The sequence below is a fragment of the Symphodus melops genome (assembly GCF_947650265.1).
Source record: "Symphodus melops genome assembly, chromosome: 15".
In the NCBI taxonomy this organism is placed as follows: domain Eukaryota; kingdom Metazoa; phylum Chordata; class Actinopteri; order Labriformes; family Labridae; genus Symphodus; species Symphodus melops.
Genome location: NC_136705.1, coordinates 18,570,454 through 18,596,861, shown reverse-complemented (window position 1 = coordinate 18,596,861; position 26,408 = coordinate 18,570,454). Strand labels below are relative to the sequence as shown.

General features: G+C 36.9%; 2 protein-coding genes across 2 annotated transcripts; one reads left to right on the top strand and one right to left on the bottom strand.

Moving 5' to 3' along the window:
- Positions 1-5,238: 5,238 nt before the first annotated feature.
- On the top strand, positions 5,239-8,310 carry prokr1b (prokineticin receptor 1b; the record flags this gene model as incomplete). The annotated part of the gene is made up of 2 exons (XM_079363145.1): positions 5,239-5,749; positions 7,605-8,310. The coding sequence occupies exons 1-2, from the start codon at positions 5,292-5,294 to the stop codon at positions 8,308-8,310; spliced, it is 1,164 nt and encodes a 387-aa protein (XP_079219271.1). The 5' UTR covers positions 5,239-5,291.
- Positions 8,311-18,108: 9,798 nt separating this feature from the next.
- plek (pleckstrin) lies at positions 18,109-24,453 on the bottom strand. Its single transcript, XM_079362968.1, has 9 exons — positions 24,368-24,453; positions 21,026-21,181; positions 20,633-20,814; positions 19,620-19,711; positions 19,332-19,516; positions 19,075-19,179; positions 18,734-18,817; positions 18,586-18,655; positions 18,109-18,438 (listed from the first exon to the last, which is right to left on the bottom strand). The coding sequence occupies exons 1-9, from the start codon at positions 24,407-24,409 to the stop codon at positions 18,299-18,301; spliced, it is 1,056 nt and encodes a 351-aa protein (XP_079219094.1). The 5' UTR covers positions 24,410-24,453; the 3' UTR covers positions 18,109-18,298.
- Positions 24,454-26,408: the final 1,955 nt, after the last annotated feature.

The following is a 26,408-nucleotide window of genomic DNA, read 5'->3' as shown; positions in this document are numbered from 1 at the left end:
CAAGCAGAGAAAGAGGGAATGAACACATACGGAAAAAAGGAAAGAAACACAAGATACAAAAGTGAACACCAGGTAGAAGAGCAGTAACTGCGTGGCAGACTATGAACGCAACATTTCTTTGTGTGAACAAACATTTGAATATGACAGAATGCTTTTGTGAATATGGAACACCCATATATGGACAATAAATAAACTTCACAACATCGTCACCAATAAACTAATTATCCGTCCACCCTTATACAGAGGCCATAGATTAAAGATTGTGTTTGTTCATATTGTTGATGGTCGAGTGAAAGCCAGTATCTATCTGCCCTCTTTTCCTATCTATATTCATTGGTTACAAGCGGCAGTAAATTTGAAGCTTTGGTTAGATTAAAAAGCTGTCCAGAGTTGGAAATGAACATCTAGTGTTTATCCCCCTGGTCCTGCCTCCTGAGCTACAGTGACAGAGGCAGGCAAGGCAGAGTGTGTATATTTAGAGGGCAATAAAAAATAATAGGGAGCATGCAACGTCACTTCTCTCATCCCTTTTGAGCTCAGGGAGCAGATATGGTCAAGGCTTACTACTGGACTTATTGAGTCCTGACCATGATGATCTCTTGATTCACAAAACATGATTAAGTGTCCTCCAAGTCTTTCTTGTAGAGGAAAAAACATAACATTGTATTGATTTATCGCTGAAACATGCCTTTCTTTGTTTGTTTGTTTTTTGCCTTTATATTATTTATATTATCTCTGACATGGCCTGACTGTTGATGTGGAATCTGTTATTGTCCTGACTTCATGTCTTTTCCTTGCCTGTAAAATCCCTTTTTAGATGTCTGTTTTTAAAAAGGTGATTTATACGTATATAGAGTTATTGCTGTCATATAACATTTCCTTTATTTGTTAGGATACCCATTAGCTGTACCTGAGAGCTAAGCAACTCTTCCTGAACATACTTCTTTCTGCACCACATAAAGGTGCCCTTTTTTAAATTTTCACCCCTGCCCCTCAAACATCCGCCAGTCCCCCAATAGTTCAAGTTCCAAAAGAGACAGCAAGTTCTCTCTTATTATGGATCCATTATATGTCAATTTGTGTGTCTTAGATAGTTATACTATATTCAAACTGCACTTCTGATTATGCTTTATTACATTCAAACTGTATTGACTCTATCTGCCCTTTGCACTTACTGCAGTGCAAGACAACACAAAAAGCCATTTGGCAGCTATTGACACATGATTGTCTGAGGCGAAGAAAGGTACTGCCGCACTAGCCTTCCATCACAGTAAGGAATTGATCTTGAAAAGTCATCAGTGCTGCTGTCGTTGTGGGATTATCTGCTGTTCAGGATGGTTGATCACAGAGATTTGGTGCTGACAAGCTTCCTACAGCTTTGTCTTTACACTGGATGGACTCCGGCTAGAAAATGCAAATAAAAATAAGATGAAGATAACAGTCTCATAAAAGACTGATATCTTGATTTACGTGAAAAATGCTTTAAGGTAAGAAATAACCGAGTGAATCACATGAAAAGCTTGTGTGTCATGAGAGATATGCTGTCTATTCCTTAACATCTCTGGTATTGATTCCACCCTCCCACCCTACCCCAAAGCCACTTTGTAATCAGTGTCGCTGACAGCAATCGGTGTGAATATCAAAGAGGTTTTTAGTTATTCTGGTTTTTTTTTTCCCACAAGACCGGAACCTTTAGACAAACACTTCTTACAGCACTAGAAGTCAAGGGTTATTTCTTTTTTGTCATGGCCCAATCAATTCCAACCCTGGAAATGATGATGATGATGATGATGATGATGATGATGATGAGGTTTAAAATATGTAGGAGTGTATGTTATGTGCATTCTAATATCCACATTACATGAAATTTCAATTGAAAGAAACCAAACTCAAGAGATTCTCACTGAAACACCATCATACAACAATATCATTCACCACCATTGAGGCAACCTGATATTTAAGGTATAAAGCTGTTTGTACAATTGCTCAATAACTAATAATTATTCAACAAGTCATTATATTCTTAGAATGTATTTTAAAGACACAGATGTAATACGAGTGTCTGGTACTTGGGGGATTCCAGCTGATTTTAAACTTGCCACAAATAAAAAGACCTGTCAATAATGACAATAAAAATTGAGTTGTCTTTACCTCCAAATACGGATACAAACTGGAACTTTTCTGAATCTTTGTTGTAATAGATTTATTTAAATATCTCTCTATACATCCATGGGATTTATCAATTTTGTCAAGTGCCAAAGTGTAGAGGCTCATTACCATGGAAGAATCAGACCAACCTTGAGGACGTCTACCATACAGGCGTAAATATTCCTAATCAACACTATCAGACTGGTTCTGCTTTTATGCAGAACAGTGAGACAAGCACATGCTCCTCTGCAGTTTACAATGAATTGGAAAAATTAGCAGATATAGATTGCTGGAGAAACAGGAGACGTTATTCTCAATTGTCACACCAACAGCAAAGAGATAGAAGTAATGAATGCAGTGGCACATGATTAATTTGCTTTCACTGTCGTGGATTTTTCCATGTGTGCATGTCATTAAAGCCTGAGCTCTCTGTGTTCTCTGAAAGGTGTCCTCTAATAACACGCATTAACTACTACTGACAGTCTGCTGGCTGTCAACTAGTGATGGGAAGTTCGGCTCTTTTCAGAGTGTCGGCTCTTTTGGCTCAGCTCCCAAAGAAGACTTCCAAACAGCTCTTAATTTAGAATCTTTTGTAGCCTCATATTTTAGCTTCACTTTTCAAAGTGACGCAGAAGACACAATGAAGAGTCGGATCTGTAGGAATCAGATTTAAATCTCATTTAAAACCACCAACATGTGGTTTAAATCAGATTTGGCAAAATCGAATATCATGTGGCTATTTTTGTCCAGGCTGACAGAAAAAAACAAAAAGAAAGAAAAAAAATACATACAATTTGGATGTGCTAAACATTGGATTTGGAGATGCAACGTGAACAAGGCCTTTGTTTGCTGCCATTATCAGTCTTGAAATAAATGGTTAAAATAGCCGAGAGAAGGACCAAATTGTAGAACTAAAAGACTATTTATTTTCTTAAATAAATATGCAAACAAAAATTTACTATTCCAAAAATCTGACTAAAAAAATCAGAGAATCATGGAAAATATGAACAGACATCAGACAATGACCTGACACAGAGGTGAAGAAACACAGAGACCAAATAAACACTGGGGTAATGAAACACAAGTGAGATGAGTTACACAGGTGAGGACATTCAGGGCAATCAGACAGGGGGGAAACGCACAGAGGCAGGAACAGACACAAGACTAGAAACACAGATCTAGAACATGAATCAAGGAACACAGATGGCAGAACTTAAGAAAGTACCAAGACACACAACAACATGAAATGACAAAATACAACTGAAGACACTGAAGACTGAACTAAGAAACTGAACACACAGGAAATCCAAACCTCAAAATACAAAACTAAACAAGACTTAATCATGATACACCACTGTGGACATTCATTAAGTTGGCGAACTTTATGTTAACCCTTCTTTGCCTTGCAAGCACTGTCATGTGGGCACATGCACCTGTCGTTTTCTATTTGTGAAAGATCACATTAACATTTCATTTGCATACATTAAGATAATATGGACAAGGGGTAAACAGTTTAATTTCATTTACACAGAAGAAATTACATATCAAGCAAATTGTTTTTTGGTATTTTTTTTAATATAATTATTATTATTAGACTTTCAATTCAACAACACTTGACACAGTGTATCCATAAAATCACATAAGGAAGTAGTAGGAAATATGTTTTACACAGTGTATCTAAAAACAAAACCCAAAACAACCAACTTAGCCTCAGCCTGAACGGCTTCAGCTGAACCATAGTTACCCATTATCCCTTCCTGCCAGTACATTAGATTTAAAGAAAAAAAAAAAACTGTTATCACAGGTGGGAAGGAGGTTCAAAGTCTATGTAATTATTATTTTAAACATACTACAAGCTGTTACATTTGTATTAAGTAGCTAACTGATTGAATTAATGTACAGTTTAAACTCGTTTCTGAATGCAATAAAGCATGTTTTATTTACCTGTGAATTAAATATTAACGCATGTGAAATGTTGCCATTGTAATTACAATTTAGAGACAAAAAAATCTTTTTTTTCCTGAAGCCGATAGACGTGTGACGTAGGTCCTCCCCCGTGTCGCCGTCTGATTAGACTTGAGGTGGAGGACAAGCAGACGCAACTTTACTCCCTCTCTTTCTAGGCGCACAGAGAGAGGCAGATGAAGCGACAGAGTCTTCACCGCTGGGCTTTTAAAAAAAAAAATATTATTAGCCTATTCAGCCGAAAAAAGTTGCGGTAGCTTCTGAAACGTATGCTGGTAAGTGCCTAAGATTATAAAGTTTTATTGTGAATAATATTGGATCGTTGCTCATTGGTGGACTCATTCGAGATGAGCCGAAAAAAGGCAGAACAATTGATTCACCCTCTTTTTAGAGATTGACTTTGTGTGCATTTTAGATAGTTTGTTATAGTTCATAAGATACTCTTAATTTGTACTTCTTTATTGGCATGGTACTGCATAAAACCAGAATAATTTCTGTTATTTATTAAGAAGAAAACAAAATGATTGAAAACATTTAGTTACTGAGATCAGGGATCATATCATTCAGTCATAATAACCCTCCATCTTATAGGAGTGTGCTATGTTTGCCAAGCAGCCTAGTTTATTTACTGTTTCTGAATGAAGGTGAACTTTGTCTTATCTGATTAAATGCACACTTTTAATTGTGAATTGGTTTTACAGTTGTAAACAGAAGAGACTTTAAGTGGCCCTCTTGCAGCAAATAAATCAATGCCCTGTCACCACACCTAGTCTATGACGTGGGCTCGCTGCAAAGTGACAAGGTCCTAATAAATTGCATTCAGGTTTTTTTTTTTTTTTGTATTTTACTGACCCAACCTACAGGCATTTTTCATCAGAAAAACCACAGAAATGTCACACAGATTAAACTGTGGGCAACAACATGATTTGTTTCTAATTTGTTTCTACAAGACCTCGTTGACATAAATCCTGACTGGTCGTAATAATGCTGTAATAGAAACTGTGTGTTCACAGTATAGATCTGCTGTTGTGCCCAAAGAAGATTCCATCTGTTTGAAGCTTCATCCTCACACAAACAGCTTCCATCGTATACCGGAAGACATCATCCACAAACAACATATTTTTTTATTCGTATTTTCTTCATTAGTTGTAAGCTAAATAAGAGTGTAGTGCTAAGACATGGGTGACCCCAACATTAGCCACATGGACGTAGATTTTACTGGGAGTCTTCCAGCAGCCAAACTGGATCACTACATGGACATGTATGAAACTGACTATGGCATTCTTCCTGAGGACATCCCAGACACCACGCAGGGCCAGACCTTCTTTGTGGCCACCATCTTCATCGGAGTGGTGCTCATCTGTATTGTGCTCGTCTGCGGACTGGGAAACTTCATATTCATTGCAACGCTGACACGCTACAAAAAACTCAGAAACCTCACCAACTTACTCATTGCCAACTTGGCCATCTCAGACTTCATTGTGGCGGTGGTGTGTTGCCCGTTCCTGGTGGACTACTATGTGGTGAAAAAGCTTTCCTGGGATCATGGATTGGTGCTGTGTGCGTCAGTCAACTACCTCCGGACTGTGTCCCTCTACGTGTCCACAAATGCATTGCTTGCCATTGCAATTGACAGGTGAGTCTGTTATTTCTTTGCTCGTTCAGTCATTATCTTCAGTTATGAGCCACTGCTTCTTGGATACATCTACCAGGACTATCTACGGAGACATGGATCAATAAAGCTTCCATGTTTCGATCTCTCAGTACTTCTCACCTCACAAAAGAATCTCACGAAGATCATAACCACATGACAATGTAGCTGCCATTTTGAACTGATGTGGCAGTTCAAAAATGAACTTTTTTTTTCTCTCTTTTATGTCTGTTGTACATCATTCCAGTCATTTCCTACAGTGTTTTTTTTTAAATCAAAACAGACATAAGATGAAGCATGTGTTGCTCTTCCTTAACATTGATCGTATATCTAATAAAATAAACATCAATATTAACAACAGCCCATCAGCAATAATGTAACCACATTTGAATTAAGCAACAAAACATCTGTTACAAAATATCTACCACCACGATTTTCATCACAGTAGTTCTAATCAGTCTCTCCCTGATTGATTTCTACCTGTTACAGTTACATATCCACAGTGGAGTGGATATGTTCACTATATTGCAACACCATTTGTGCAGCGTTAACTGAAACTATAAACTATAATATGATGGAAATTTTAATTAGTTTCTGATAGTCAATTAGCATGGAGAGATGAAAAGGAAACCGTTGGCTTCGTAGTCTGTTCAATATGTAACAGGTAGTTAACATCTAATGAAGAGTCCATCTGTTAAACTGCATCTATTTGTGCCAAACACGTCACTATTTAATCCTGCTCTAGCAAAAGCTATAATATACTGGTTGAAGGTTATCATGTATTTTTATTCAGTTTTCTTTACAACATATGAAGACTAAATTTCAAATTCCTGAATTGTCATTTGATTTCAAAACAATTTCTACTGTATGAACATTTTGCTTATGTTGGTATGACACAGACTCACCAGCAGTACTATTTGTTACAGTATGTTGAACTTCTGGTACTTGAGGCCCAACAGAATAAAGCAGAGTGAAAGGATAGAAACTATGATGAATTAGTGAGCTATTCATTGAATACATGTATGTAATATTTCAACTTATGTTATGTTAAACATTTACTAATAAAAGATCTAGTTTGTGACACTGTACGGTAATGCCCACATCAACATATACAACCTACATACTGGATGTTCATGAGTGCACACAGAACCCAAAGGACGTCTAAGTTTAACAACGTCTTGTAAGGAGTGCTGATGAGGCTGGATGATTAATTTTTAGTGCAGCAAAATGATAATTCTAAATCATGGTTCAATCAATATCTCCCCTGACAATGTGCGAGCTTTCTAGTGTGCAGGACGGGCAGCAGCTTGCAAAGAGCAGCTTCTTACAGAGAATCCACTTGGCCTGTTGCAGAGGGCTATAGTGCTCTGTAGTTGAGGGCTGCATAGGGATGTAAAGTTTATTATTATATAAAAGATTTGGTAATTCTGGAGCAGACTAATGGATTGTGTCATGAAATTGAAAAGGAAAATAGTCTTAGAAAATCCTGACCAAACATTAAAATGCAAAACAAGTTATAGGAAGGCTGTCATGCTTAATGTGATTAGAATCTAACATGGGTTGGCTTTCAACATTTTAAGTGATCATTGACGAGTGTTGGAATAACAGTAACAACATCATTACATTGTTGGAAGCTTCCAGAATTGAAAACAAAAAATGCTTTGAGTGCATTTCTGTATGTTTCAGTACACTTAAACAAGCAGAAAACAACATAAATACAATAAACTTCTGCTAAATATTCTACAAATTCAATCAAGTTGCAACGTTGTGTGAAATGTAAATACAATCAGCATGTGATAATATTGAAACCCTATATTTGATTGACTTGTTTGTGTTTCAGGTACATGGCTATAGTCCACCCACTGAGGCCTCGCATGAAGTACCAAACTGCCTACTATCTGATTACAGTAGTCTGGATTGTTCCAATTTTGATTTCCATACCCTCCGCTTACTTTGCCTCTGAGACCATGTACCCTCATGGCGGCTCCGATCCAACCACTCATAAAGTCTTCTGTGCTCAGATCTGGCCCGTGGACCAGCAGGCCTACTACCGCTCTTACTTCTTGTTTATTTTTGCCTTGGAATTCGTTGGGCCTGTGATCATCATGGCAATGTGCTACGCCCAAATTTCCAGAGAGCTTTGGTTCAAGAACGTCCCGGGTTTCCAGACTCAACAGATTAGAAAGAGGCTGCGTTGTCGCCGCAAGACGGTGATGGTCTTGATTATGATCTTGACGGCGTACATTCTGTGCTGGGCACCGTACTACGGCTTCACTATCCTCAGAGATTTCCATCCTACACTTATCTCTCGCCAGAAAAACTCATTAGTGGCCTTCTATATCATTGAGTGCATTACTATGAGCAACAGCATGATTAATACCCTCTGTTTTGTTAGCGTCAAGAACAACACTGTTAAGTACTTGAGGAGGATTGTGTTGCTGCACTGGAGGTCAAAGTATGCTCCCCGTAAGACTGTTGATGAGATGGATACGAAGACCTCCTCGGTGCCTGTAACAGAGGTGATTGAATGCATTCATTTGAGGTGAAGAGATAAAAAAATCTGATACATTGCAGACAATGACCTTGGATTTGTTGGTATGTATTTTATTAATTGAAAAAAAAAATAAAGAATGAATTGACTTAATTGTCCCCTTGGGGAAATTCTTTTCCAGCACCACTTACTGTCCAAACAGACAAGTACCATCAAACCGAACCGGTACCTAATTTAAATGGTAAAAATGCAGTTAATAAGGCAGTGGCTGTTACCCAGCACAGCCTTGGGTAGGTTTCAAATGTAATTTAATTTAGCAGTTAGAAATCAGTTTACTTGCGCTCTAGCAATTCTATGTTTCCATTGAGATTCAGATGTTGTTGTTTTACTTCTTAAAAAAGCTTTCTTAGCATTTGTTCGCTTAATGCTTAATGCTAACAGATAATAGAAATGACCTATAAACAATTAGAATCATGATTGCAGTAATTTTAACTGAAGAAAGTATCTGTTTTACTTGACTAATTTTAATTTAAAACATTTATTTCTCGTGATAGGCTGGTTTAGTTTTCTTGGCCTCTCGACAATCTGTGCTGCTACAGTTCTGTGATTGGTCAACATTCAGTTGGCCTGTGGGCAAAGGTGAGTTAGCCTAAAATGGGGACATGCCATGACACCTGATTCACACTGAACGGAAAAAGATCGTTGAAGCTTGGTATTGCAGCCTGATATCTATGTGTGCATGTGATCATGTTGACCCTGATGTATAATATATAAACGTCATTGATGAGTATGTTATTGCTTATGAATAGTCTAGCATTCGCATGTGTGCTTTATCTATGTATTTCATAATGTGGCCTCGTAAATCAAACAGTACATAAAATTGCTGTGTGAGTAATTGTAACAATGGTGTTGTGCAAATTGTTAATACATTGTGATTTGAATTCAGCATTTTGAAGAATAACTGTAAAATACATGGAAGACTTCTAAATAACATCTTCTGTTGACCTTTAGGCCCTGACGCACCAATGACGGCAAAGAACTAGTGGTGACGAAGGCCTCTAAAAAGTTTAAATTGGCATTGTCAGCCAGAAAAGGCAGAGGTAACAAATAACCGCTCTACTGGGTGAAAGCATTGATAGTACAGCGGTCCTAAGTGGTTTGAGGTTGTGTTTTTTTAAGTAGAAAGAGTCCTAGTACTGGGACACAATTTAGCATTTGACAGTGTTGTTGTTATCTTTCCTCTCAACAAAACTTAAGTAATGGGAATATTTCCAGCCGCTGAATGTAAACTTGTGCTCTTCCATCTTCCAAGCTAACAACTAACAAAACAAGTCCAAGGGCCCAAAACAAAACACCCGCGGCAACCTGGCAACCATGATGCTCGCTCCCTTCCATCTTGGATGATCTGTGCAAAAAATTAATCTGGGGATTGTTGCATTTTAAATCAGAAGTGGGCTAATAAGAACAACTCTAAGGTTGTAATGTGGGTAACTGTAATATTATTACTGCCATTTCATTTCTAATTTGTTACACTACTCATTACTATTAAAAGTAATATTATTACTGGAATTTCATAGTAATATTATTACTGTGATGCGTTACTGTATTGACTAGCAAGAATGAGTATTGGTTTATCATTGATTTCTATGTGGTTACTTTTATTACAGTAAGGTCCAAAGCTCTTGAAAAAAATATAATCTGTCTGCTTTTGTATAAATGTATTTTTCTGTTTCCACTTTTGTTTTCTTTTTGGCAGTTAAGAAATTTGATATTTCTGTATGAATGTTATTCTGGGGTATGTAAAGTATTCAGAAGTATGTAAGACGTTCCAATTTCTCTGGAATATCCTAATAAGAAAATATTTTTCCCTTTGATTATTTGTATATGTAATGATTACCATGCTATTTGCAGATAAATGCTCTATGTGTACTTGTGGTATTAAATAATGAAATAAAAAAGCTTATTTTTCTGTCTAAATATTGATTGCTAATGTGTTATAGATAGATTCCTAAGGCAACTAGGTTTCGAGGTTTCCTTGCTCATCAGGAGCATATATTGACTGCACCTGTGATGTGCTCCCTCACCTGATGGCTGATGACAATCAGCTGGGCTGGGAGGCTACATAGGGAGGTGGAAGTTTCTCTGCGCAGCTGGTTTGGTGAATACAGAGAGGCAAAACCATCAGCTATGTGCTATTGTTTTTAAATGAAGATCACAGTTGTGCATAAAGTATATCTTATTCTGGCTGTTTTGTGACTCCTTCCATTACCCCTTTGTTGTTTGACTTAACTTATCTTTTGTTTTAGACTTCAAGTTTATATTTATCTACCTCTATCACTACCCTCTTATCTAACTTTAGAAGATGTATTGGCTTTTGTGTAATTTGTGCAGAGACTCAAGAATAAGCCGAACCGGACTATTTAAAACAAAAACTAATCGAAGCACTGAAGGTCAGTGTATGAAAGGAGCCAAATGGACGTTATCACCCTTCAGATTATTATTGGTCATATTCCCTGGTAATACTTCTCTCGTGGCCATAACATGTAATTCAATTCAAAGAACTTTATTTATCCCCAAATTATTTGTTATGGCCACTAGAGGTAGCTGCTCTACCTATAACCATATGGAGGAATAAGCTCTTAGATAACCTATTGAGTCATATTTTTATTGCAGGCAGTCTTAAATTACACAAAGTAACACCCGCTCAGGAAACTCCTCATCTCCTGCTGGTGTTAAAGTGTTTGATTTCCATTACGGAACAGTGACCTATATTGTCTGTTGTAAACCGCTTTAGATTCAGTCACAGCAGGGGGTAAAAAAGACCATAAGCATTTTGTTCACAGTTTAGCACACTGTGCATCATTTATTATTAAATAGATTAGGGGCAGCTTGCTTTTTGCTTATTGTGGCCATTCGTCTCATGTGTTTTGGCCCCTGTGGGGAAGCTGTCCGGCAAGGCAGGAGTGTTTTTTCTCTGCGTACCTCCATTTCCAGGAGATCCCTCTATTAGGTTGTACAAATAAACAACACTTTAAAGGAGATATATTTTGCTGCCTGCTGGCAGCTCAGACTCTCATGTTTGGCTCCAGAGGTTTGTTTCTCAGGGATACTTGAGTGTTTGAATGTATTCACTCTTAATGTTTTGTCATCTTTCTTAGCTCAGAAGGCACACTTTGACATACCCAATGGAGATTTGTAACATTACTGAACATTTTGTACTCTATTATACAGTATTTTGTGTATATGAGAAGTGGAAAGGTACATCATGCGTCAGATTCAAGAAGTTCTATAAAGTACTGCAACAAATGAGAACAGAAGAAAGCGCAAAGCAATACTTGAAGAAAATGAAACCTATTACCCAATCCTATTAATCTAATACCTACAAATATCTTCATTTACCTCACATACATACACACGAGATATGTATCTTCTACAGGCTTCATCCTTTGCTTCTTCAATACTTGACAATGAATTGTCCAGAAATGAAAAATAAAAAAAACACAACTAAACATACTACATGAACTGTGTATACTCAGATATAACAAGTCTAAACAGTTTTTTTCTTTTATTAATATATTTATGTATTTATATATTTATAATAAAGCCGATTTAGATTAACATCCATCACATTCAAATGCAACATTGTTAGTAAAAAGTCAAAAGTCTACCTTTGACACTTTCCTGATGTTTGCATTGGCTTGAACTTTACTAAACACAATTAATTCCTTTAAAAGGAATTAGGCAGTTAGTTGCAGATAAAAAGTTTCCCTTAAATGATTTATTAGTTTGACAGCCTTCGTGAACAAAGCCATCAGAATGATTCTTTCCAGGAAACCATATTTGACGTTTACAATAACAGAGAATGTGCTGCTTCTTTGTTTTCTTCTTCTGGGCTGTTTAACATTGTTGGCCTGTACTGCTCAGGACTACAAGCTTATCAGTTTCTCTTCTTATTCTATTAATCTTGAAAAGTGCTTCTGGCTAGCTTTTCTAAGGAAGATGAAAGGTGCAGTCAGCTTTTATTTTCAACTTCAGGAAAATAATCCTAACAAGATGTTTCATACTGTACCTAACTGATTAGGTAATAGGAAAGTAGTTTATTTTGAAAGAAATGAGGGATGGGTCTTTGTACTAAGCAAACAGTCTCCTGAAATGACCAATCAAATATGTCGATCAGTCTATCAACAACGTTTTATTTCCAACTTGTTTGAGCAAAACATTACTTTCATAAGAGTTTCACTGAATATGGAAATGTCCTTACAGTCTTGATGAAAACTTTCTCTATCCAATTACCAAACCAGAATTTCCCCCTTGGAGATTAAGAAAGTAAATAGAATAAACAAAAAAATACATAAATATACATTTGAATAACAAAACTTCAACTGCACACATATGACATGCTTTCTCATTCTAATGCTAACCATGCTAATCTAGTTTCTAATGAAAAATGTTTATTAGTGTAAATAATATTATGTAGCCTTTAAAATGTGTACAATAATTCTTCTAATTAAAACATGTCCCAAATTTTTTTTAAAAAATTGCACATTTGTGTCATTGATACATGTGATACACAATAATTTTTACCAAAAAATTGACATTCCCAATATTTGCTGCACTTTGCCCTTCAATTCTAGATGCAAGTGCTCAAAATATGCTGTTCACATTAACCGGTGGGTTGGTGAAGCCAGGAGCTAACATTCAGCAGACTAATGACTATTAGCTAAACCTTTGCTGTTAAGGCTTCAGCTCTCAGATAGCCATTTAATGCAATTCTTCTGTGCTTCTCTGGCCCTCACATGTCCCACAGCTTTAGAGGCAAGAGACAGCCTGTGACAGCAAATCGCTTTCTCGTCATTATTAATGATTCTGATTTCAGGCTCAGTTTGCGCCAAGCAGAGGACAATTAAATCAATTGTGTTCCTGTAACAGCTTAAATGTAGAATGCCCCATTTGACATCCAGCCTCTGCTATATGGCCACAGGTGTCTCAAAAGAGCAGTGAGTGAACTGAGTGGATGTGCCTTTTACAGAAAACTGCTTTTAACCTCAAATAAATGTATACTTTTTTACTTTTATGCATTCATACATACATTATCTGGTTTAAACACATCGTGTATAAAAACAATATAAATATATCTTGCTTTGTGTAATTGGCTTCATTCTTGCACTTAATAATTACCCATAAACTTTATTGAGCTATGTTTGCTGTTTTAAATAATTTGTGGTGATCTGAAGATGGCCCATTTATTTTTTTTTTTGAAGCTCAATGCAATGTCCAGTTAATTGGAATGAAATAGGAATGACATGTGAATGCCTGTTCCATATACTATTCTGCATTCAATCCTTGTGTTTGCTCATTCATAACTCCCTGCAGTCATCAGCTGGTTGTATCTATCCAATAGAGAAAGAGACACCAAATGTGTTTTGCTGATGTCTTGTGATCAACGACCCAATATCTGAATCCTTTATGTGCTACCTCAATTTCCACCACCACCAAATATTTACAGCTCCATCATTCCAACTTCCACCTCCTCTACCAGCAGCTCAGTGCTTAGATAACCAGGAGATATGAAGCTTTACTGAAATCAATCCTTCTATAATAAAGTCTCAAGTCCATTTAATACTTATCTTGTTTTAGCACAACATCATATTCATATTTTCACATGAACATGATGACAGAGGTTGCTATGCAAAATGCCAATCTTCCCATCAGGATTAAACTAATCTCATTGACATAATCACTTTGCCTTTGGGAGAAATTTGACATTTGGTGTCCAGCCTAAGTAAACTTCACCATGTTAACAGCAGAAATATGTGTTTGAATCTCCAGTTCTTGTTTGGAAGCTCTTGTATAGCTATAGCCATATGGTTGTCATTTTCTCTTTTCTTCTGCACAATTGTAAATAGCCACTGGACTTCCCCCACTGCCAATATGAAGAAAAAAAAGGAACCCCTTGGCCTAATTTTGTTGTAAGAGCGACTTCATCCTCTTATAATGCATCTAATGAGCTCATCAAGGTGAGATTTAAGCCACCCTGGAACAACAGGAAGTAAGATGCGATTTTGAAAATGTACAAAGCGCAACAATTATTTTTAAATTTTGTAAAATTACAAAACCGAAACACCTTTACCAAGGAAAAAACACATTTACAAAACAAATGTACAAGATGTAAACCACTGTTACAAGCGCTGACACAAATTTACATGTGGTAGAACACGTTTACCAGTCCTTAAACAAATTTATGAACTATAGATTTTTGACAAAAAGGAAGTGAAGTTTAAAAATGTAAATTTGTCTCAAATTTTATAAAAGTGTTTCACACCACCCCAGGTTTGTTTGTAGAAATATGAAAATATGACTAACAACATGTTCGTCAATTCTCTGTAACCTGCTGCATACTGTTGTTTTCCTTTGCAAACCTTGATCCATCTGGCTATATTGCAACACTGACAGCTGCAGTGCAAATCTAACGATTGTTTCGGAAGGCATTGAGAGGCCGTCAGAATAATAATGAAGAAAAAATGATTTTCTGTTTGCATGCTTCGGAAAAAGCTTCTCCTTTACCCCAAGAAAAATCATCAGTGAAAAAATAATCAACACTGTGAGTATTAGTCACATATGGCTTTGCTGTGGTAGGACTGTGGAGAGCAAAGTAGAGATGTGCCATGAATGGTTAAAACATTCATGCACTGCAAGCGACAAATAATGATAGAAATGGAACGTTGGGCATTTCTGTGACGAACAGAGTCACTTGACATAAAGCATAGCTGATCGAAAAAAACGTAACTAACATACACCAACATTATTGTTACATTTGACCAAGTTCTTCCATTGCCTAATTGGACCGCCGTTTTGAATACTTGATTCTGATTAGTCAATTATGACATTCTAAAACCTGCGCTCTCTGAATAGAAGGCATGCTACAATGAACACTGTTGCTAGTGATACAGATCATCAGATCATATACTGACTGAAATCTTATCCAACCACGTTGTCCCCCTTGAATTGCCCCCCAGGGACAAATACAGTTTTTTGAATTTGAATTTGAATTTGAATTTGAATTGAATCCTATATCCCAAAATCCCAATGTGTCATCCACAACTATGACTTTAACACAAAGTATATGTAAGAACCAGGTAAGCAAACTGAATGTTGTGTAACACGGTTTGACTGTATCACAAAAAAAAAAAAAAAAAAACCCTGTTAATTATTCTATGTGGTAAGGATCTCTGTAAAAGTCCACAGAGCTGACACCAAATTAAGACTAGAGGAAGCTCACAAGGCAGGCACATAGCCCTTCTTCTGAGTCAACACCAGTGTTCTGTATAGTCTCAGGCTCTGTTGGATAAGTGATAATTCTTTCGAGATATGATAGCTCCTCTGCTGGTTTTGTTGATGTCTGTTGAGCTCACTGCCTACAGGATGTCCAATATGCCTTTTAGCTTTTTAATAGATTGACATATGATTGCAAAGGCTGTGCTAATATTCATTGCAATTGCATTTCTATCGAATCAGTCAGTAACTCCTCATATATATATATATATATATATATATATATATATATATATATATATATATATATATATATATATATATATATATATATATATACATACATACATACATACATCGATGTTGTATAGATGCAACATGTATGTATTGATGTTTTTTTATCTACTCCTAGCGATGTATCTTCTTTTATAAATATAAACAACTAAACAAGTGTTCTGACTCATCTGCGTATAATAGTTGTGCAGTCTTCATAAGCTACGTTTCTTTGAATCCTGAATGAAACTGATTCTTGTTTACCATGCAGGAGGACACACATACACTATAGATATTACGACTGACGACGGGGGGTTAGCATTTCACCTACTTTTGACCACGTTACACAACTGTTGTAAATTGGCTATTTAACCAGAGCAGGATCCCATAATGACTTGACTCACAGGAGCGTTTCTAGGTTGATAAATAGTGCCCTCCTGTGTTTAAAGAGTGAAATTGTAATGTTTGTTGTATGAAAGACAAATGCAATGCCATGGTTAAAATACAATGATTTACAGATCATCAGTCTTCTTATCTCTTCTTATAATTTCAAGGTTATAAAAAGCTGTGTAAGAAAGTAAGTGTGGTTAGTACTGTACCTACAGTATATGTATCACTAATAGTACGAATGGTGTTAAATTGATTTAATTTCTCTTGTTGGAGGAATATTTCTGGTCAATTGATTTGTCGTATGTAGACCACTTTTTGTGTGTTGTTGATACATTAACATGTCAGTTAGGAGATCAGGCATGCAGAGCCCAGGCAACAGTTTATTTAAACAATGATATACATGGATGAAACATAAGTTTCTGATATGTTGTTAATAATTAATAACCAAATATGAAATATTATACAAGTCAAGGGACTACCGCTGACATATTTATATGATTCCATTTGGAAAGATTGGCAGTGTTGTCAATGGATCTATATTTCAGATTTTTGGGGGCTTTTACGAGAGAGGAACCCAGATGATAATGTTTGACATGCAGAATCGGGGTCGAACTCAGGCCATCAAAATTAATCATCGAATTATTTCACTGTAGTTGTCATCACATTTAAAAGCATCTTATGTCAGGTTTTCTTTTTAAGGTAGTCAGAGGAAAGTTCAAGCCAGTCATTTCTGAATGACCCTGATAAAGGTCAAAAGCCAAAACGCATTAGCCTAACGTGTCAATAAAGTTGATCTTCGTACTACAAGTGTGACTTGAGCAGTCATTTCTGTCATGATAAATACTTTCTGTGCTGCAGTAGACGTGTAAGCCACAAAATGACACTGAACTGTGAAGGCGGAATATGATTCAGGCGTTACTCACACTCGGGAACTGAATGTACTTTTATGATAACTCTATCTTAGCGCTAGAAGACAAGTGAACAAGGAGGAAATGAGAAAAAACACGTTGGCTTTGAAGATAAAAAGAAAACAGAGTGCCTATTTCTCTGCGAACACCATTTACTCTGTTACTCCCTCTATTCTGCTGTCTCCTCGAGAGGTCAGCCCTCTCATGCAACAAAACCATTTTGTTTTTCACATATATACACTAACCCATAGTCCTGCTTGTGTGGTTGCTTAGCAAATATAATTCTGCATGTGGCTTATCACAAGCTGTGTGTTTAAGATGCTCTGGTTATCAAAAGCCTAAGAACTAAACTTTTAGTACAACAGAACACGTTGCCATAAGTCCACCAGCTACTAGTGTGAGTACAAAAGTAGACTGTGCTATAACATTGTTGCTATTGTCAAATGCCGGATGAGCCAATGTCAATACTATCGTCTCTTTTTTTAAACCATGTTTTAATCGTTGAATATTTATTATGTATGTTTCTGGATTTACTATCTCTTGGTAGAACTATAATCAATAATAGGTGAGAAACCTTGCTCAGGCGTCAGGGGTTTGATCCCCAGCTCCTGTACATGTCCTATGTGTCTTTGGCCTAGATGCTGCTGCTGCTTCGTCAGCAGCGTATGAATGTGTAGGAATGGGATAAGTTACTAAACAAAGACACTTCTGCATTAGTGTGTGAATGTGTAGGTGTGACCAGTGTGTAAAAGTGCTTTATGGTCAGAAGACTAGACAAGGGCTATACATACCCAAGTCCATTTTATTTAAAATTAAGAATATAGTATCCGTGTATATGCCATACCTTTACACTGCTATTATGCATATTACTCCAGATACTGTCCTTCATCGCTGTTTTGATAATGACATGCAAAGTGTAACCAATGTATCAGTACTCAAAATGACATCATTATTTAGATATAACATGTATGCAACAGTATGTTGTTGAAAACAAACCAGTTAGACTAGGATATTTTAACTTTATTTTAATAAGTAACAAGCTGCATAAAAACATTCAACATTACATTGATAGTGTACAAGGGTGTGATAAAAAATGCGTGGTATGTTGGAATAACTTTGCAGTTTAGTAATGTTCTTATGACAGACAAGGGATTTCACAATAAAATGCTTTAAATGTGACTCATCCTACAGACGCCACTGTTATTTTCCAGTCTTTGACACTGCCTGCACAGCCTTGATCCAGTCCTTTCTCTCCTCAGATGTGGCAGCTTGGAGGAAGTAATGCGTCTCATCCGAGGTAATGATCTCAAAGAGGTTGCCATCAATGTCATATTTTTTGGCTGAAACCACAGCGAGAAGAGAAAGAAAAAATACAGAAAAGGGAACCAAAGATATTATGGAAAGATAGAAGATAGTACTTGGAATAAACTGTGCTCATCCCTGTGTGTCACATGGCGTGTGCATCCTATGACAATGGTCTCACTTACCGTCAGGCACGCACTCCACAGCTGTGACAACAGACCCACGGAGATGAATCGAGCCCAGAGGGTCATCACCCTGGTGACAGAATGAAACAACATTAAATCAAGAATTTAAAGACTCACATTTTCACCTTGTACAGTTCAGAGTATGTACCTTGGTTGGATCATAATAGTGCATATAAGCAGGGTCATCCCTCAATATGAACTTTCGAACCTTCCAGTTTTTTCTCCTATGTCCCTGTGGGAAAAAAACACAACAACTCTCAATATCTTAACTGCAACAACACTCAACTTAAAACCTAGTAAGTCAATGTAAAGTACACTTCCTCTTTCAAACCCTACAAATAGCTTCCTAATTCAGACAACTTAAAGTGTCCTCACTTTCATCACAACAAACCGTGTGTTATTTTTGAATTCATGCTGTGAATTGGGGGAAACTTGAAGAAAAGTGTGCAACATTAACACAGTGCCACTGTTGCTTGACTTCTGTCTCACCTGTTTGAGTAAACAGCCCTGTTTTATGATGTTTCCTCTGAATTCTTCCTTCAAAAGAACATCTTCATCACTGGAGTAGCCCTCGCAGAAGAAGCCACTGTCTGCCTGCAACAAAGCACAGACAAGGGGGAAAAAATCACTGGCTGAATAATACATGGAATTTATTATTCAGACCCCTGAAGTTACCAACATTCATCTCCCACTTCAACTTCATATTGAATACATCATTCTCAGAGTGATACCTTTTTGACACTTACAAAGTAATATAGAGCTTCGGTCTGATCGAGAAAGACTGTTTGCTCTCCACTGTCTGCTGCCTCTTTTGACTGGTCACTAGCTGGCTGGAGAAAACCCTCGTTCATTAGCCCTGTTGCTAACATCAGAGCTTCAGGCCTGTTTCTCACTTTGTTCTTTGAGATCAGCCACTCTACCACTGTAGCACCTGTGCAAGAAGAAGGCAGGAGCAATAAATAGTAAGACTGTCTGAGGGATGTTAGAAAAATTTCCAAGCGTTTAACATTGAGAAAAAAAAAAGACAGCAATACCAGTGAAGCAGTGGTTGAAAACACGATTCTCCTGTTCCAATTTCAGCTCCCTTACTCCATCGTCCTGGTCTTTCATTAATGTGTACAGCTCTCTGAAAAAACACAATGTAAAACTGTCAATTTATATCGCCATATTACAATTCTATCATCAAGCACATGATCATTCACGACATGTAGATTATTCAATCTTGAATTTGAAAACATAGCATGGCACTGTATTGTCAAGCTTTACATTTATTCCTCATGCTGAACAAGTGTGAAAATATCTGTTGTGTAAGTGCAAACAGTGCTGTGATACTTTTTTGTTTTTTGCCTTTTTGGGTATTTAAAAATTGAAAGCATAGGAGCAAATGTCTACAGAGAGGATCAAACAATGTGTTCATTGCTATACTGTGCTATAATATAAACTAGAAAATTAGCAAGTCATGCTAATTAACTACTTCAACACGAACATATTTTTAATCCAAGGCCAGCAAAAATATGTTTAACCTATACTAGACCTATAATAGGTCAAGTTACAATAAGAAACATGCTGAGCACTGACCACTGTGTGCGCTCTGGTCTTGAATGCTACACTTAGGTTTGTCTGTGTATGTCTGCAATAGCGATCAAACAATCTGAATCAAACTCATCAATTGCTAAATATATCAGTGACACTAATCCTGAAAGTCTTGTATGTATTCAATGTATGGTTTCCTGTAACCATACATCACTCATACATCACATAACTAGTGTTAAAAAAAAGATACAACAAACCCGTCAAGTTACCTGAGGTCCTGTTTTGTTTCTCTACATTAGTTTTCGTTTTATTATCATTTCCTGTTTTTTTTGTTCTTCTTCTTGTCTCTGTCTTTCAGATCCTCTTCCCAGTTTACCGCCTTTTGCGTCCCCGCCCTGATTGTGTGCACCTGTGTCTCATTAAGTGTAGAAATTATCTAAATAATTAACTGAAGACAATGTATATGTCCACTGAGTATTTCTTTCCACCACTAAAAAGAATTGGCAGAACATACGTCAGGTTGACTTGCTCGGGCAGGCGAATGGAGCGTCTTGTTGATCTCCTGGCAAACTTTTTTCCTCCCTGAAGGCAGGTAATGGCTCTCTTGATGTCCTTGACCCAGCACTCTCTCTCTTCCACATGTGAGGCTTGAAAGAAGTGATCCTGCTTTTTCTCTGAGGTTACCTTGAACACATGCTAAAGACGGTGTATATGTCAGTTATGCTGTCAAATTTTCTCTAAAAAAAGATTTAATTTCTGCAGATATTAACATTAACATTATATTCTACTTTAAAAAAAATCACATGTCTTGAGATAATTAAATATCTTTTATTATCAGACAATAACAGCCGGCTCTAATTTATGTGACTGCTTACTGCCACTAAGCAGGACTTTGACATGTTCTCACCATCCTCTTTCCAAAATCCTGACAGGGACTGGTGAGTGTTGCTTGCTTCAGCGGAATCATTCCTTTTGGAGAACGGTCTGTTTTCTTTTTATAGAACTCCAACGCATCTTCTGACAGCACCACCCACACAGCCTTCCAGGAGTTTAGCACTGTACCCTGAGGATCAGTGAGAAGCATGATAACAGGAAGCAAAAGTATGAAAGTACAGGTTGTATGATGGCGTTGTTTCAGAGGGCATTCAATAATGACTGGAAAGACACATATTTAGATCGAATCCTATTCATCTAAATGATCCCTGTTCCAAATGTAACCCAAAAGGATGGTACTATACATGAAGCATCTTCATTATCAATGGAGACCAGTTCCTAGTCACTGAAAAAAAGAGTTCACATTTTGTGAAGAGGATGCAATGTTAAAGATACCCATATAAAAACATGAATTTCCCTCTACAACTTACACTTTTGCTTTGTGCATGGAAACATGAAGTGAAAGAGTAGTGAAAGAGTACGCTGCCTTAAAAAGATAACAAGTTCTTCACTGGCTGCTTAGTGTTTGCCACCTGCATAAAAATGCAGAATTGAATGTGCAAATATAGTCAGTATGTCTGCTAACACGTTAGGGGAATAGAAATCACTGGAATTGGAAACCACTTGCTGTAACAAATTGAGTTTGTGTTTATATTTGTTCCATTTTACCTGCTTTGGTTTTGAACAAACTTTCATTGCCTGATGGATTTCCAGTGGGCTATATACCATTCACTCAGGGAACAAAATAATGTTGTCATTATTATGACTTTTGTTTGGAAAGAAGATGTAATATTTATATTTACATAATTTAAATTTAAAAAAAAAAGTTTTACATGTTATGTATTTGCTGTGTAAGGCACGATGTGTGAAATCAATCACAATGTAGTGTTGGAAAATCATCTATACCTCCGGGTATTGTTTATTTCTTCCTCTTGTCATTCATTAACTCTGTGTGTCTTTATAACCTTGCTGCTCACCGACAGTGAAAATGAGTTTACCAAGCCTCTATCATCCTGGTCGACACTCCCTTCCGCCCACTACGCTCTGCCAAGGAAAGGCGTCTGATCCATCCTTCACAACAAGGCCCTCAGTCTCTTAACTAGACTCTGCACATTGTTTTTGATGTGAATTAGAACTCTCAAGACAGATTATGTGCTTTGCCTCTGCGCACTGCCTGTCAGCAGTGTCAAACTTAAAGCTGTTTGTTCGCACTTACTGATCTTGTTTCCTGCTTTCTCGATCATTGCTTGTGTTGTACTAACTCTCTTATGTACAGCACGTCGCTTTGGATAAAAGCATCTGCTAAGTGAATTGTAAAGTTGTTTGGGGTGAGGCTGGGTATTTAACTATTCTTCCAAACTAAATACACTGTACTTCTCAGATGTTTACACCTCTATTGTATTGGCCAAGCAGAGTTTATGACTTAGTTTCTTCTCTTAATACTGTAGCGATCGTAGAGCCAATCGCGGAGACTGGATGCTGCAAAGCATTATGGGTGTTCGGGACTTTGGTCTGAACCATGAGTGTTTGGGGTATTGATGTTAATGACTTCCCGCTGTTGGCAACACAAATTTTGTTGCAGTTTACGTTCCGTCTAAATTAATGCATCTGCTTGGGGTAATGTGCATTGCCTGAGGTCAAAGCTCGTCTCTGAGTCATTCTTCCTCGCAGCTTGCCACAATACTTATTGATGACCACTGTAACCCAACCCCAATAACATCCTTAGTGGGTCAGCAGCAAATATCCAGAAGTTGATGTGATTCCATGGAAAAAGTAGAATTTAACAAACAAAGTTATGATAATGTAAGCTCAGGAACAGGGCTCATGTCTAAGTTTATGTAAACCTGCTTATCCCCTTCTCTCCTCCCAAGCCCTGGTCCTCCCCTCTCTGTTCATTCCATCAACACAGGAACCAGCACCAGTGATGCTGAAGCAGAAGTGAGTTGAGATGAACCCCCACCCTGGTTCTTGACCCTGCGGTTCCTGAAAGCTTTGACATCCTCAACTCACCCTACCTCGATGCTTTAGCAAGTTTAAACTTGACTTTTACTAAATGGACTGGTCTTTTGAGTGTTTGTCATCAATATTGTTCTGTATCAATTAATTTATGGCAATACTTAAAAACACAAAAGTGTTTGTAAAGAACAGAGTGGATGATACTTTCAAAACAATGCTTGTTTTCGAAAATTACCTTCCCTGCCTTTAAGTGTTGTCAAACTAAGCTGTACTGCAGTATTAGTCTCATACAAATTAAGGATGTTGGAATGCTGTCTTTTTTTGTTCATACCATAAAGAAATATTAAAAATCACTACAAAACACAGCTTTCCTTACTGGTCCACAGAGGAAATGATAAAGATCTTACAAGATATTCCATACACCACTCTTTGAATTAAGATGGCTTTCTGAAAGCACTATAGCCATTTAAAGTTATAAAAATGACACTATGTGTTTTATCGCACCTTTAGTTTTGTCACACTATTAATGATTAAGCTTGATCATCACTAATCATTAAATAAACAAAATTAAGGATGATTTATTGAATGTTGTGCTTTATGATAAAGGACAAACTGAAAAAAAAACAAAGAAAAAAAAAACAATTCCAAAAAAGTCAAAAGTGAGAAAAAAAGCTATTATACAGTTTGTGTTTTGGTGTGCACAGTGAGATAAAGAAGAACAGATGGCAAGACCTCGAGAAAGTTGTGGTTAAGCACTTACACTGAAAAAACAAATTCTCACCACACCTTTAGACTAAGTATTGGGAGGTGCAGGAAATGACTTAGAGATTTAAGTTCATGTTGGTTAGCTCTCGGTCCGTTGTTGAGTATATTCATGGCATACAGCAAACAGCTTTAAGTTTCTTTCATTTTTACCATTTGTATTGCAGGATATTTTTTCTGAAAACAGCGACGCTCACCCAACAATACACATTGATGCTTTTTTGTCCTAGACAGAAGCAGGAAGTTGTTGGTGCAACAGAAGAAGTGGAGTGTTTTTTATCCATCAACCTGAAATGTTTGACATCTGTACTATGAAGAGCTACATTTAAAAAGTGAATTAAATTGATTATTTTTCACTTAAATGCAATTTTGCACTTTTTTTTCTTCGTTATGTTTTCCAACCAATAGGTCCTCGGTGTGTTACTACAAAACCAAACCTCCACGTCTAATAGATTCAGACTAGCTACACTTGTTACTTGTTTGTTTAGACAGATAATTGACAGTTTAAAAAGAAAAGAAAAGAAAAGAAATAAGTACAAGTACACTGCCTCTACACTGCTAATGTTTCAGATATTTTGTTCTGCTGTAGATTCCTTACCTTTTTCACAAGGTATCCCTCTCTGATCAGTTGTGGCTCCATTGCCCTGCTGCTCTGCTATGTGCTGCAGTCTATTTCAACTTTTTGTTACTTTTTGAGTGACAGACAAAGACACTTCCCACCAAACTGGCTCCCACCCCCTCCCTCTGTTGAAACTACCAACAGAAATAGAAGCAGGAAGTTTGTCAGTGTGAACAAAGATGAGTGGACAGTCAGTTTCCTCCTCTGTGTGGTTTTATTAGTCAAATTATTGTTTAGATGCGGTCTTAACACTTCATAATGATAAATATGTAACAGAAGTACTGAGAGTAAATATAGGACATTTCTCTGCAGTAAACTTATTGTTTTCAACAAGGAAGCTTATTGTTTTTTAATCGGCTGTGTGCAGTTGATCAAAAACAGAACCAACATGTGTTGCGAAAGTCACGAGATGTAAACTTTTTCAGTTTCACATTAATCCTGTGCACCGGATCTGCACATGTTGATTCTAAATTTAGCTGGAGACTAACTATGAGTATAAATTAGCTATGTTTGGCTACATCATACCAGCTGAACTGAATTCAGTTGACCTTGTGTTGGCTTGTAAAAAAAAAAAAAGGTTCCTCTTTCCTAATTGCTCAATGTGGCTAAAGTGAGCTGCAGTTGTAGTGAATTTGACAAAACAACTTGGAAAAAAAATCACTGTACAAAACGTACGTCATGTTACAATACAGTCTATAAAACATTAGAATTACAGGACTGTAACTTGACTTGAGTTTCAACAGCATTCATACTCATGCCTTATCAGAGCATGTGTCACAGCATGTAGTTTTACAGACTGGAGACATTTCTCGACATGAAAGGAAGTGTTGTTATCTGAGGTGTCAGCTCCCATCAACTCGATGAGCCAGCTCTGTGTGTGTCAGTGGAAGAACTCGGGATGTGACAATGAAATGACTGGCAGAGGAGAAACATTGGGTGCTCTGTGACAGAATGACAGCAGTTGGAGGCATTTTGGAAAATTTTAATAGAACCAATACCTGCAGTCTTTATTGTACAGTTTTAACTTTCCATATGCAATGGTAAAACAATTGTATGCATTTTGCATGCATATTTCACTTATTTTAATGTCTATCCCGCATGTACAATATGTATTTACAGATGACAAACTTGAAGGTTTAATCATGGATGGTCATCAGTCTAATCCAGTGTTTCTCAAAGAGAAATATTTATTTATTTATTTTCATATTTTTGATACTTCACAATGTCATGTATGCTAAAAGGAATTTTAGAAATAGACCATGCCCACCAGTGACTTATGCTTTATTGGGAAACTTGTTTGGTCTCCATGCACTTATTTAATTTCTGTGAAAGCAGGAGAAGGCCTGTAAGCGTTCCAAAACACAGCAAAAATATTGAAAGAAAGTTTAAAAAAAAACAAAAACAAACTTGAACACAAGAACTGAATTCAAATGTGTACATGTAGCTTCTATGTTGCCTGTGTTACTGACGGGCTGAATATTTTTACAGCAAATTGCCATCTCTAAATCTCTAAATAACCTTGAGGAACCTGATGTTATTTTTCTTCTTAAACAAGCTGTTAGCTAAGCCGACGCTTGTCTCCTTCACTGTTGGTTGTACGTGAGGTTTTACTGTAAATGTGAGCCCGATCAGTCACATAGACCAAACAGAGAAAGTTGCTTAACATCTGCAATTAAAGCAGTTTCACATCTAAAATAAGTGCGGGCAGGCTTATAGCGGAAGAAACTTTGTCTCAATGGCCTCATCAGTTTAAATGAAAAACTTCAAAACATGCAATGACTTGAACTGAATGACCAAGAGAGTTTTTGTGCCAAGCCTAAAGACAGTAAGAAAGACTCTGACATGAGACTTAAAGATAAAACCTGAGACTCAGACACGATAAGAAAGAACTGACCTGTAAAGAAAGAATAGTCTTAACCTCATGTTTAACAGCCAAATATGATGACACATGACATTTTCTGAGTTGTTTTGTACTATGTCTCTCATTTCAAAGATATATACTCCAAATTATTTGTCTTGT

Bases quoted from the DNA above. Each gene is read 5' to 3' on its own strand.
- plek (XM_079362968.1), bottom strand. From the start codon at position 24,409: ATGGAGCCACAACTGATCAGAGAGGGATACCTTGTGAAAAAG. The intron at 19,517-19,619 runs GTATTGCTGTCT...CTTCTTGCACAG, and splicing joins TTTCAACCACTGCTTCACTG to GTGCTACAGTGGTAGAGTGG. The intron at 19,180-19,331 runs GTAAGTGTCAAA...GCTTTGTTGCAG, and splicing joins CCGAAGCTCTATATTACTTT to GCAGACAGTGGCTTCTTCTG.